Raw genomic sequence first — 12,031 nt, forward strand, 5'->3', positions numbered from 1 at the left:
TTTTTTATAAACAGGCTCGCCCGTGACATTTCTAGGCCCGACCTATCATGAATCCTGGCGCCGCTGTCGTTATATTATTCTGGCACCAAATAAAGACAGACCGCTGGCCACCGATAACTGTTCTCAATACCAAGGCCTGCTGAGGACAACTCCTCAATCTGTTTTTTTAATCTGGAAAAGTTGCTAAGCGAATGTACTTTTTTTGTGGCACATATTTCAGATGCCATTTCTATAGGCTGTTTCTCAGCAGTTTATCCCAAAGTCTGCCCAAGCCTATGTTCTGAACGTATATCCCATTATACTCTATATCTCGAATGCTTATTATAGAACAAGAGCAACACTAACTCAATTAATAACATAACATACAGTATATACTTTATTCAAATAATGAAATGCACAGATGTGTCACAGTCGTGTCACAGTCGTCATCAGAATGGACCTAAACATAATACTCAGTAAAATGTCCTGTGTTCATTCAGTCTACTTTGAGTTGATTTAACACTGAACAGTTTCCTGTGTATGAATATAAATGTATTGTATAAACATAATATTTAAGGCTTCTCCAGTAGTACTGGAAGTGCCCTCCCTGCTGTGTCCTTGGCAACCAACAACGGCTAAAGTCAGTGGTGTGTAGGAAAAGCTTCTGTATAATATTTAACTTCTGCTGTTGCTGAACTGCTATTGCTGAACCGCTGTTGCATCAATAGAGTGGTGTTCAGTTTAGTCCATTGCGATATTATTGATGGTGTGGGTTTGTGACATTTTCTTTGGTACTCCCAAATGAGCTATAGCAATCTTCACAAGAAGAGTGCAATGTTGTAATTGCGTGACCATTATGTTTCTCATCATACCAGTGAATAGAGTTGGTTAATGTCAGTCTGTCCACTGCTAACTAAAATCATTTATCTGTTTAATGGCTCTCTAGACCTTGGCATTGCATTTTAACATTTGGCCTCCCTATGGTCTTATCTTTGTGATGATGTCACTGGACCAAGGTTGCTTTCACATATTTCACATCATCTTCAAGAGATCACACATTTGTCACATTTGTCCCCTAACGAGCCAATTATTGCTGCTCCACATGAGCCGGCCAAACTTGGCTTTTGGCAGGACCGCGAATCGAACCCCAGTCCCCAGTGTGCAACTGCAGCAAACTGCAACCGCAAGTCTGCTGCGTCTTAGCCTGTTGCACCGCCGCAGCTCGTATGACAGGCTTTCTAATCAACCACTGTAAAATATGAATGCCTAACAAAATTTTGCCTTGTGACTGCCAGATGTTACACAATCCCCCAGGCATTCCACATATGACATTGGGCTCTATTATAATGTGGGGAATTTCCCCAAATTGAAGTGGGAAATTGGGACTTTTTGTGATATAGCCACCATGTGTCTACTTCTTTGATTTCAGTTACGGTAAACATTGGCCTGTTTAATCATACCGTATTATATCCACATCTTATCATTTCATGACTTTATTTTATGTTTATAGTAATCTGCAACAAAGAAGATAATTATTCTGTTATGTGTGATTTGGTATTTTCCAGTTGACTCACTGTAGTCTTTACAACAGCTGAATTGTTACTTGACCTTTAGTCCAATTCACTTCTAATTACTAGAAGCTACAACATATTGAATGTACAAAGAAAGTTTGTTTCTTCTTTGGGCTGATTGGGAAGGGGGTCCAGGAGACACACCAAATTTAAAAAGCATACTATATCCTATTATATTTGTGGCATCTTTGGTCCAGTTAGGTCAGCAGTCCAGGTTGCAAGCTCTGGTTGCTTAGCCAGAGGTAACCTTTCTCTCTCCCAACTCCTCTCCTCTCTTCCCTGGGTACGGCTCCATAGTGGTTGTTCCTGGGGTCCAGTGGTGTCAAAGATATCTCTTTAGTCCAGTATGTTGAGCCTGTGGTCAATTTATCTAATAACAATATGTTGTGTAAGGAATTCTTTTGTAAAATAACTTTTGGTCAATAATAATTTATTAACAGAACAAAAATATCTTCTTTACAACATGAAATGGGTAAAGGCAGGGTAGGTCAATTGTAATAAAGTTTTGTTCAGGCACCCACTTTATACCCCTTTCCCAGAACAAAATTGCAGGCAACCAAATGTTACTTTGTTACCTCTGTATCAGAGTTCTACTGACCCTCCTCCCGTTCATCGTTTTGGGGTAGAGAGGGGGCACTCCTGGGTCTGGGCCTCCACTGACCCGTCGGGGGGGTGGACCGTCATGGCACAGGCCCGGATCCCACCCAGCGGCTCCAGGACATTGAACACCTGCTCCCACTCGTCCTTTTTGGGGTCGTACCGCTGCACGATGTTGACCATGCAGCGGCTGTTCCACGAGTAGCCCCCCACCACGTAGATCTGGCCCCGGAAGACGGCCACGCCCACGTCGCTCTGGCCCCTGGGCATGGGCGCCACAGCGGTCCACTGGTCGGCGGCGGGGCTGTAGAACTCGCAGCTCAGCACGTCGTCGTAGTCGTTGGCGCCCCGGAAGTGGTTCCCGCCCATCACGTAGAGGTGGTCCCCGACGGTGCACATGCAGTGCAGGCCCCGCAGCGTGGTCATGTCCGCCCGCCGGCTCCAGCTGTCCGTCTCAGGATCGTAGCAGGACAGCTCCTTCTGGAACGTGTCTCGCGTGATTCCACCTGTGCAGGTAACGGCAGTACTCTTTGACACAATGCTCCTAATCCCGTGCATTTCATAAATCCATTATTCTCACTGATATTTTTGATGAAAATTAGTGTCATAAATATGTTGTTTATAGGGCAATTTTGATTTTGATATTGTTCTTTTGATAGAGCACTATCATCTAGATCTGTCATCTTGATCCATGGCAAACTGCCCTGAATTTCAAAATGTTTTGAAGCTCAATCTGAAAACTACGCAGATGGAACGATATAATTCCAAGGTCACGAAACATAACTGCAATGACAATATATTTGTTTTATTCAATATTCAATTTTTGGATTCGCCAGGCCAAATTTGGGCCCATTTACATTGTTAAGCTCAGAAACCTAAACTGTGTTGTAATGAGACAGTTCCATGGACTCCAAAGGTCACATTTAGTTTTACTGACATTGCAGTTCCACAATGACCTCAAGCCAGCTACCCACGTCATTTTCCTCCCCACTAGTGTATAAATAATTCTCCGAAAAAATGTCATACAGGAAGAGGATGTCGCCATCACATCCCAGCCTTGCTTCCCCGACACAGTAAACCACAAATCCGTGTTCTGCTAAACAGCTATAATACAATAGTAACAATTGTCCATAGTAACAACCAACTACATAACTATTTGAACTGGTGGTTTACTGTCCACCCAGCTGATCATTGGAATGGAAAAAAACTAACAAGATGGGCCTCTGTTCCTCTGTAGCTGGTTTTAACCCATGTGAACTGCACTGGCAGGTGTGCATAACTGGTCTTAGTCAGTTTCTGAGACTTTTATAGCAGCTTAAAGGCAGGCACGATGTAGCCTTTTAATTTGAAACCATGTTCATTTAAGACATTTAAAACATTTAAATCATTAAAACAAGTCATAATAAAGAAATTCTTCTTCACAAAGAGAAAGAATAACGAATAACTTTACTTTGGAAATTTACCAAACTCCACAAACTGGTTATAAAGATTTTTATTCTGATCCCCAGTTCTTCCAGTCAATTTAAAACTGGTTCAAAATACGAAAAGGTTGACCTGACTAGATTTTTTTTTTTTACATGATCCATCTAATCCAATTTGTTGCTTTAGATGAAGTTTAATCATTTTCACGTTTCCCTTCAGACAAAAAGAGGACATTTGAAGTTTATTGGTGAATGCTGTGTGTGTGCTCTCCAAAATAGAAGAAACAAAAATGTAGACTGCTGACGTTTTGTTCCTTCTCTCTCTCTCAAAACAGTGTCTACAGCTTCTGCCCCCCCCCCCCCCCCCCCATGTAGTGAGCTAAACGCCACGTAACCACTATTAATAAAAAGAACAATATAGCTACCGTTGGTTGAGAATGGTTAGTTAATTTTCTTCTCACATAGTCTGCGTACTGCCTAGTGTATGATCATATCCTATTGTAGCTAACATAGTTACAGCAATGCAGTTCAGTGTTTGGGTGCTCCACTCCACTGGAAAAAAATAAAAATAAGATGCTGATACTGCCTTTCTACCTTTACAGGGGTCAAGTATGGAATTTCGTGTTACATAAATTAAGTTACATTCATTTATTTTGTTGGTGTTGAAGTTGGCTAGCCTACGTCAAGCATGCTAGTGTAAGCTGGTTAACTAGGTAGATTTAGCTAAACTGCCCAGAGAAAGAATATTGCTAATATGTTTGCTATTTTGAAGAAAATAAAAGCGTTGGAGTGATACATGTCCCATGAAAATGTAATCTGTCGAGTAAACAATTTTCTAGATCGAGTGAATGTAATGAGATGATATTCTTTTGCCAAAACATGCGGCGAATGTACTGTGTCTACATGATGTAATACGGCAGGCTATATTTAGTAAAAAACAATATATATACTATAACATAGCTAAGTGTGATAAGTCATGTTTTCAGCTGATTTCTAATGTTATGCAGGTTTTAAAAAAATGAAATGCCAAGTGTGAAGATGCTGAGTAGACCTACAGCTTCCAGCACGCAAGTTTAGCCTACCAGCTGTTTGTGCATGAACAGCCTCATCAGAACAGCTTTAGCATTTTATCAAAGTATCTCTGGATTTGTCTGTTGAGACAATACTGAGACAATTGAACAGTTGAACATTTAAACTGCTCAACTGCTCAGTTATAGCTTGTGAAAAAAAGGATCCCTTTCAGTTTTTATATTTTTGATAAAAATGTTATTGAATTCAATTTTCTCAAATTATCAAATGTACTTATCTACTAACTTTACATGTGAATACCTAATATTATTAGATAGCCTTGTGTATGCTTGGTATGGTAGTATAAATATATTTTTACTGAATATCTTAATTGGTTAGTTACCTTACAATACACTCCTGCCTACACATGCTAGAAACTGAAATAGCCATTTCAGGTCATGCTGCTAAAAATATTGCAGTTTGACCCAGACCTATCGGAATGTCTGAGTTATACCGGGCTGAGTGGATAGAAGCAGTTACATAAACAACAAGACCTTTGTCTTAATAAAGGATCTGAAGTAGTACACATTTTCCAGTCGACTAGCCTGGGGGATAGGATAATGGGACAGGAAAGGCGTATTTGTCCTTAAAAGAATCATTGCTATTAAAAAGTAGTCTTCATTTGCACAATGTTAGTTTCTGATGATGTTCTTATGAGCATGGAGATTAGTGATTCGTGCATGGCAGCACAACCCTGGCACTGTTCTCTGTATTCTGGCCTTCCCATTCCAGCCCAGCTCTTAATCACCTGATTCAGCTTATCACTATATTGACTGAAACAATTCAGGTTGCCTTCCCAGTTCTGGTTTTGTTGGTTATTTATGAGAACAAGATCAAGGCTCTCTGGGTCAGAATATGAGTTGCTCAAATTTACATTCCTGTGTGGACAGTGGATGGTTGTGGGTTGTGTGTGGATCTGAACAGTCTGAATCGCTTTTGAATCACAAATTTGTGATGTTACACTTTTAAAGGGTTCAGATCCTAAGAGGTTCAGATATGCACTTACAATTCCTCCTCTCACAAAGGTGCACATTCTTTGCAAAATAATAATGGTAATATCCAGTGACCAATGCCATGATAAGTGCTTAATCAGTTAATGAATCAGTATTATGTTGAAGTATTTAAGATGTACGAAATCCAAGTGCTGTAAATTAGTGGATGAACTTACCAGACACATACATCAGCTCCCCGTGCACTGTTCCTGCATGCCCATAGTGGGGCTCTGTCATCGGTGACACGAATGTCCACTCGTTCTTACCGAGGTTGTAGCACTCAACAGTGCCTGTGTGAACATAGAATGCACAAATGTCCAGTAATTATTTAATTCTAACGTCACAATTATGTATTTAATTTAATTATACATTTCTAAAATATACACTCACAGAGTACTTTATTAGGTATTTATTAGACTTTTTTATTTTTTATTTTTTACTTCTACTGCTACAGGCTGTCCACTTACAGTTATGATGTGTTATGTGTTCAGAGAAAACCACGCAAATAACCACAGTTCTTTGCAAAGTCTAGAGACTAGTGTGAGTGAAAATCCCAGGAGATCAGCAGTTTCTGAGATACTCAAACCACCCTGTCTATCACCAACAATCATTCCATGGTCAAAGTCACTTAGATCACATTTTTTTCCCATTTTGATGGTTGATGTGAGCATTAACTGAAGCCCCTGACCTGTATCTACATGATTTTATGCATGGCACTGCTGCCACACAATTGGCTGATTAGATGGCCGCATGAATAAGTGGGTGTAATAAAGTATAAAGGTATATTTATATATTCTTCTCTGTTCTCAGGCTTTTAATTTCTTACTTAAAATAGCAATAATGAAACCAGATATGACATCAGACATGTTTCAGTTCCCCATTTCAGAGTGTCCCTAATAGTAATGTTGTCTTATCGCTGCAGCATTCTTCATCAGGTTGGGTGGACACTGAAGTAGCAGAATAGCACAGGGCTCCATTGAGCTGGGGCTTGGTACTGCTTGCACAGCTAACGGGTGCTATCGGCCAGAGGAGTCACTGGTACATTGAGATTATCTGATGGATAATACTGCAGTGAATGTATTGGGCTGATGGCTCCAGAATGGTTTGACTTCTGGATATTGGGTGTATCGCTTTCCCATGCCCTTGCACATTAGACCAGCCTTTCTCAAGCAGTGTGAGGTGTGCTGTGTGAAAAATCCTTGACTGAACTTAAAGGTTCAGGTTAAATGAACAAATCCTATTCGCAAAAGCCAAAGTAAATGTCCTTGAAATATTAGAAATTTTGAAAAAACAACATATAGACCGACTGTTGAAGCGTTACATTAACATTAGCATTTTGCTCACTTTTCAGAGTGAGTGCCATGAGATTCTGTAAATTTGGAAATTGTGCCGCAGAAGGAAAAAGGCTGGGAAAAGGTGCTTTGGATGCATACACAACTTGGCATAGTAAACACAGCACACCTTTGCGAAACAGCAGAACAATGTTAATATATCTACCATGTGATTGTAATGTAGTGAAGTGCAGTATATGCTTTTGTTGAGCCAAGGCGGTTTCAGAGTATGGGGAGGTGTGGTTTTTATATTATGATTCACTTAGATGATTAAAAATAAAATGTCCAGCAAAGGCTCAAAGCTTTGTCCCACGTTAGGGCATATGTGCCTCACCGATCTCTCCCGAAGAGTTCCTGCCTCCCACCGCGTACAGCTTCTCCTTCAAGGCGCTGAGGTGGAAGAAGGTCCTCTTCTCGTTGAGCGAGGCCACCTGCAGCCACCGGTCGAATCGCGGGTCGTAGCGGTACACGCTGTCCACCGCCGTCTTGCCCTTGGTGTCGTAGTTGCTCTGGCCGCCCACGATGTAGAGGAAGTTGCTGATCATGGCCACGCCGTGTTGGTAGCGGGGCATGTCCATGGGCTGCAGGGCCCTCCAGGCCTGGCCCTCCTCATCATAGAGCCTCAGCTCCCTGCTCACCACCAGCTGCTGCCGCATCACCCCGCCCAGCGCCAGGAGGTGGTTGGCGTCGGACCGGATGTGCGTGCGCTCCGACTGCAGCGCCGGCTGCAGGAAGGGCATCATCTGGTAGTTGCTGGCCTCCAGCAGGAGGTTGACGCAGGCCGTGTCCGTCCGGAGGGTGCCGTCGTCCTCCTGGGAGATCTGGAGCAGCTCGGTGGGGCTCATGAGGGGGAAGCGGATGCACTTCATCAGGGTGTGGGTGTGCGGGCGACGAGCGACGGGGTCGTGGGCCAGCCACGCCCGCGCCGCCCGGAACAGCTCCATCTCGGTGAAGCCCTTGAGGGAGTTGCTGGAGAGGGCGTAGGCCACGCTGGACTCCGACAGCAGCAGGTGCGTCTCCGTTTTCACCAACTGGGCGAAGTTCTGGCAGACAAACTCGTTGATGTAGGTCTGCACCTCCTCCAGGAGAAGGTCGCTGGCGATGTTGCCCACTTCCACACAGTTTTCTATGGTGACCTGCCAGAGCGCACATTCATCAGCACACATATAGCAACCAGGAGAGGTTTGCCAAAAGACACAGTTGACACCATTCCCCTGCCTATATTCAGAGACATGGCTACATCGCTGCTTTTTGTATATTTGCTCGACTCTTACTTAAACCCAAGGCGGTATTATCTGTAATACGGACTCTACCCATTAAGCAGTTCAAAAGAAAATTCCTGGCTTGCAGTATCTACCCCAGTCATTAATATTGGACATACTCAGGCTTACATACACTGCAAAACCTGAAAAATATGTCAATCTTAGCAAGCATTTGAGTCTTATGTTTTGACTTAATCTTATTTCTAATTTTGTCCGGGATTAAGCTCAATCCATGCCTTTGGTACTGGCCCTTTAAGGCTCATTTCAAGACTCAAGACTAAATACTAACACTTAGTGTAGTGTACCTCCACCCCTCATCTTACCTCCCTCCTCAGTACCTACATAGCCCAGTAAGACTTCTCAATACAGTAGACACATTCACCCTCACATCCTCCTCTGCCTCCACCCTCTCCCTCACCTCGCTCCGGAGCAGCTCCTTGCAGAAGCCCAGAACGGGCAGCACCTGCAGGAAACTGGCGGCCTCCAGCGTGTCCTGCAGGCAGCGGAGGCTCAGGGAGACGCGGGACGTGTAGATGAAGTCGATGATGTTCCTCAGGCCCACCTCGCTCACTCCGTGCAGCTTAATCACCTTCTGCTCCTGCTCTCTCATCCCGCCTGTCATTCACCCCCAAAAGATGTGTTAGATGGTAAATTCCGGCAACACTTGCAGCGCTGCTCCATGCCCTGCGGGCTGCAGTGTCTGCAGGTATTTTCTTCTACCGTGTGCTACACCACCGGAATTCACCACTTATTTTACCTGCGTGGTTCAGATCATAAGTGAATTGGTGAAATCAGGTGGCGTAGCGCACAGTTGCCTGCAGACACTGCGGCCCATAGGGTAGAGTAGAGAGGAAATCACTTCATAATTAATGCCACTCATTCACCTATTCACACACTCACCAATGGTGAAAGGCTGTCTGAATATCAAAATACCGTAACACAAATATTTACGGAAAGTTGCTACTATTTGTCACTGCATGGAGTAAACCTGCTAGTTACAGTAATAGAATAAAATATAATTTGAGTCTGCCTGTATAAACTCTTAACTTTTCAACAACAACTAGGGTTAAACCCAATATTAACTGATGCTCTTAATCTGAATTGCACTGGCAGTTGCTTGTCTGGGTAATGCAGGTCACGATCTGAGCTAATGACTTCAAACAGGAGAGCCATCAGGACAAGATTGATCAATATAATATGATTGCTGAAACAGGTGAACAAGAGATTACAGGACCTGTCTTCTAAAATGCTATGTTTTGCATCCTTAAGATTCATTTGTAATTTTTGAGCCAAGATGAGACGATGGGTACCAGTATAGACATTTGGAGTGTAATCCCAACAGATGGGATACTGGAAATGTATCTGTTACACCAAAGGTTCTTTATCTTTGGAAGTACAGATATGTGATAATTGCTTTTGATGAGACTGAGAGAGGAGTGTTGGAGTGCTGAACTGCTGCCCAGTGAACATTTTTGTGTCAGTGAAACGTCATCTAGGCCATCTTCAGGGGAATACCCGGCTGCATTTGGTTGAAAAGTGAAAGTTTTCCATCCAAATAGGACAGAGCCACACACTCAGAAAGTGTCAGTGGAGGTACAGGACATTTTTGTTCTTCCAAGGATCAAATTTCACTAATGTACCTTGAAAGTACAGTATTGTACATTTTCCAAGCAAAAAAGGTACAAATGACATATTGCTGGCTAGGGGTACAGTCTTACGTACCTGTTGGGTACTGCCCCAATGACAAGAATTAGTAACTTTTTAGACACTCTTTCTTAACTTTATTTCTGAGAGTGCAGGCTGTATCTAAACCTGAGCTATATTGGGGCTAACTTTGTCTGTTTCGAAATGACTCTCAACCTGTATTTCCAACCTCCCAGAGTTCTAGATTCTTTCCTCACTGGTCTGCATTAGGTGCACACTCCCTCCCTCTGTGATCACTGCAGGCGGAAGGGCTCACCTGTGAACATGGCTTTAAAGTAGTCGCTGGCTGAAGCCATGATGATCCTGTGCACTGGGAAAGTGGAACTGCTGTCACCCGGAATCAGAGTGACGTCACAGAGGGATTCATCGGAGCGGAAGTGTTCAAACCCCTACACAGCAAAACAACATGTGTACGGGGGATTTTGAATCGATTATGTAACATGCTTCATTGTTTCAGCTCACTGGTTTGCCACTTACTGTACAGTGCAGTATTTGGACGTTGACACAAATGTTGCTTTTTGGTTCTGTACTCCATGACATTGGATTTGAAAACAATGAATACGAGGTCAAGACTGCTGGCTTTAATTTGCAGGTATTTACACCCATGTTATGTGAACCATGAACCACTGCAGGCCTTTTTACGCAGTGTCACTGCCCAAATACTCATGGACCACACTAGCTTTTTTGTTTAGACAAATACCATTGGACTCCCCTCAGAGATGTAACACCAATACATCCAATTACATACATTTTATTTAGCAGACGATTCCATCCAAAGTGGCGTACAAAACGGTGCATATCAAGGTCATAGGACAATCAGAACAGGTCAGATAAGGTGCAATACGTACCTGCAGAATGGCGGATCCGTGCTCACTGCTGCTAAACTCCCTGGTGCTGGGTTTGGTAGCAAGGGCAGGGTGCTTTGGGCTCAGTTCGGCGGGCGTTGTGACTCCGACATGGGGTTTGGCGGCCTGGGATGGAGGTTTTGGGGGCTCCCTCAGTGATCCCCTGCTCCCGATGCGGAACAGTTTGGAGTGCGTCTTGCACTCATTCCCATTGCTCCTGTAACAGGGAAAGGGTGAGTGGATTGCCTGCCCCAAACAAAACTTTAAAAGTGTCCCCAATAGATGCCTGTTCTACACAGAATGTTTTATTCACTGTATTATTAGCCTCTGCTACTGAAGGCTGTGTATCTGATCAATATCTCGTCTGCATATGTCTTACTTGAACACATTTTATTGGAGAAGGGTAATGCAAAACTAGCTCCTATTTAATGCTCTTCAACCATGGAAAAATACAATTTATGTTAGGGCTCTTAATAGGAACCTAGAGAAGCAACCTATATTGATTATCTGAGTCTAATTCACTTGGGTTACCAGTCCCTAATTGCTGGTTAGAATTGACTGCCACACACACACACACACACACACACACACACACAAAGGAAATGAGGAACTTACCCCATTATCTGTTTTTTGAGGATATGTTCTGAAACTGTTTTTTAGTGGCTTTCCTAAGAAGATAAAATCATTAAAACAGCATTAGTCTTGTTTATGGTTCAAACTGCAAGATGAAAGTTGGTTATAGATTATATTATTAATGCACTTTTTGCTTAATTTGCATTTGCTCAAGTGTTCATACAGTATTTAGGCCTACTTGCATTAGTATTGCATTACAGTACAGTAATCATTGCAGTGCCATGAAAACTGATGAGTATCTGCTGTATGTGAACACTATACTTTGATGAGTATCTGCTGTATGTGAACGTCATGGTTAATTGTGCACTTCTTGTGAAGGTCAGGTTAAACGGAAGCACCCAAAGTGTAAACTGTGTATACCAGCAAGAGCACAATCAACAGTATAATTATACAAAGCTCACCTGCACGGTTAGAGTGTCATTCGCTCAGGCCGCACTGTGTGTGCACCTTCTGGACAATTCTTCTAGGGTGCGGATGGAGAACGGGACTGAAGGGGAGCCACTTACCTGTAGTTTTCCTTCTTCAAGCAGTCAGAGCGCATAAATGTGGACAGTCTCGTCTTCGCAGTTGCTTTTGCGCTCACCGAGGTTCCGGAAAGCAGTGACACATTTAGGCAAGCGAAACTAAC

At 43.0% G+C, this 12,031-nt stretch overlaps 1 protein-coding gene across 2 annotated transcripts; it reads right to left on the reverse strand.

Moving 5' to 3' along the window:
• Positions 1-353: 353 nt before the first annotated feature.
• On the reverse strand, positions 354-12,014 carry si:rp71-68n21.9 (kelch-like protein 9). 2 transcript variants are annotated; one of them, XM_061225700.1, is made up of 8 exons: positions 11,910-12,014; positions 11,386-11,438; positions 10,774-10,987; positions 10,182-10,314; positions 8,640-8,836; positions 7,294-8,095; positions 5,805-5,918; positions 354-2,653 (listed from the first exon to the last, which is right to left on the reverse strand). In XM_061225700.1, the coding sequence occupies exons 2-8, from the start codon at positions 11,388-11,390 to the stop codon at positions 2,160-2,162; spliced, it is 1,959 nt and encodes a 652-aa protein (XP_061081684.1). In that variant the 5' UTR covers positions 11,391-11,438; positions 11,910-12,014; the 3' UTR covers positions 354-2,159. The 2 variants fall into 2 exon arrangements, with proteins under 2 accessions (XP_061081684.1, XP_061081683.1); XM_061225699.1 differs by having other exon boundaries at positions 11,805-11,978.
• Positions 12,015-12,031: the final 17 nt, after the last annotated feature.

Source organism: Conger conger, chromosome 17 (genome assembly GCF_963514075.1).
Source record: "Conger conger chromosome 17, fConCon1.1, whole genome shotgun sequence".
Lineage (NCBI taxonomy): Eukaryota > Metazoa > Chordata > Actinopteri > Anguilliformes > Congridae > Conger > Conger conger.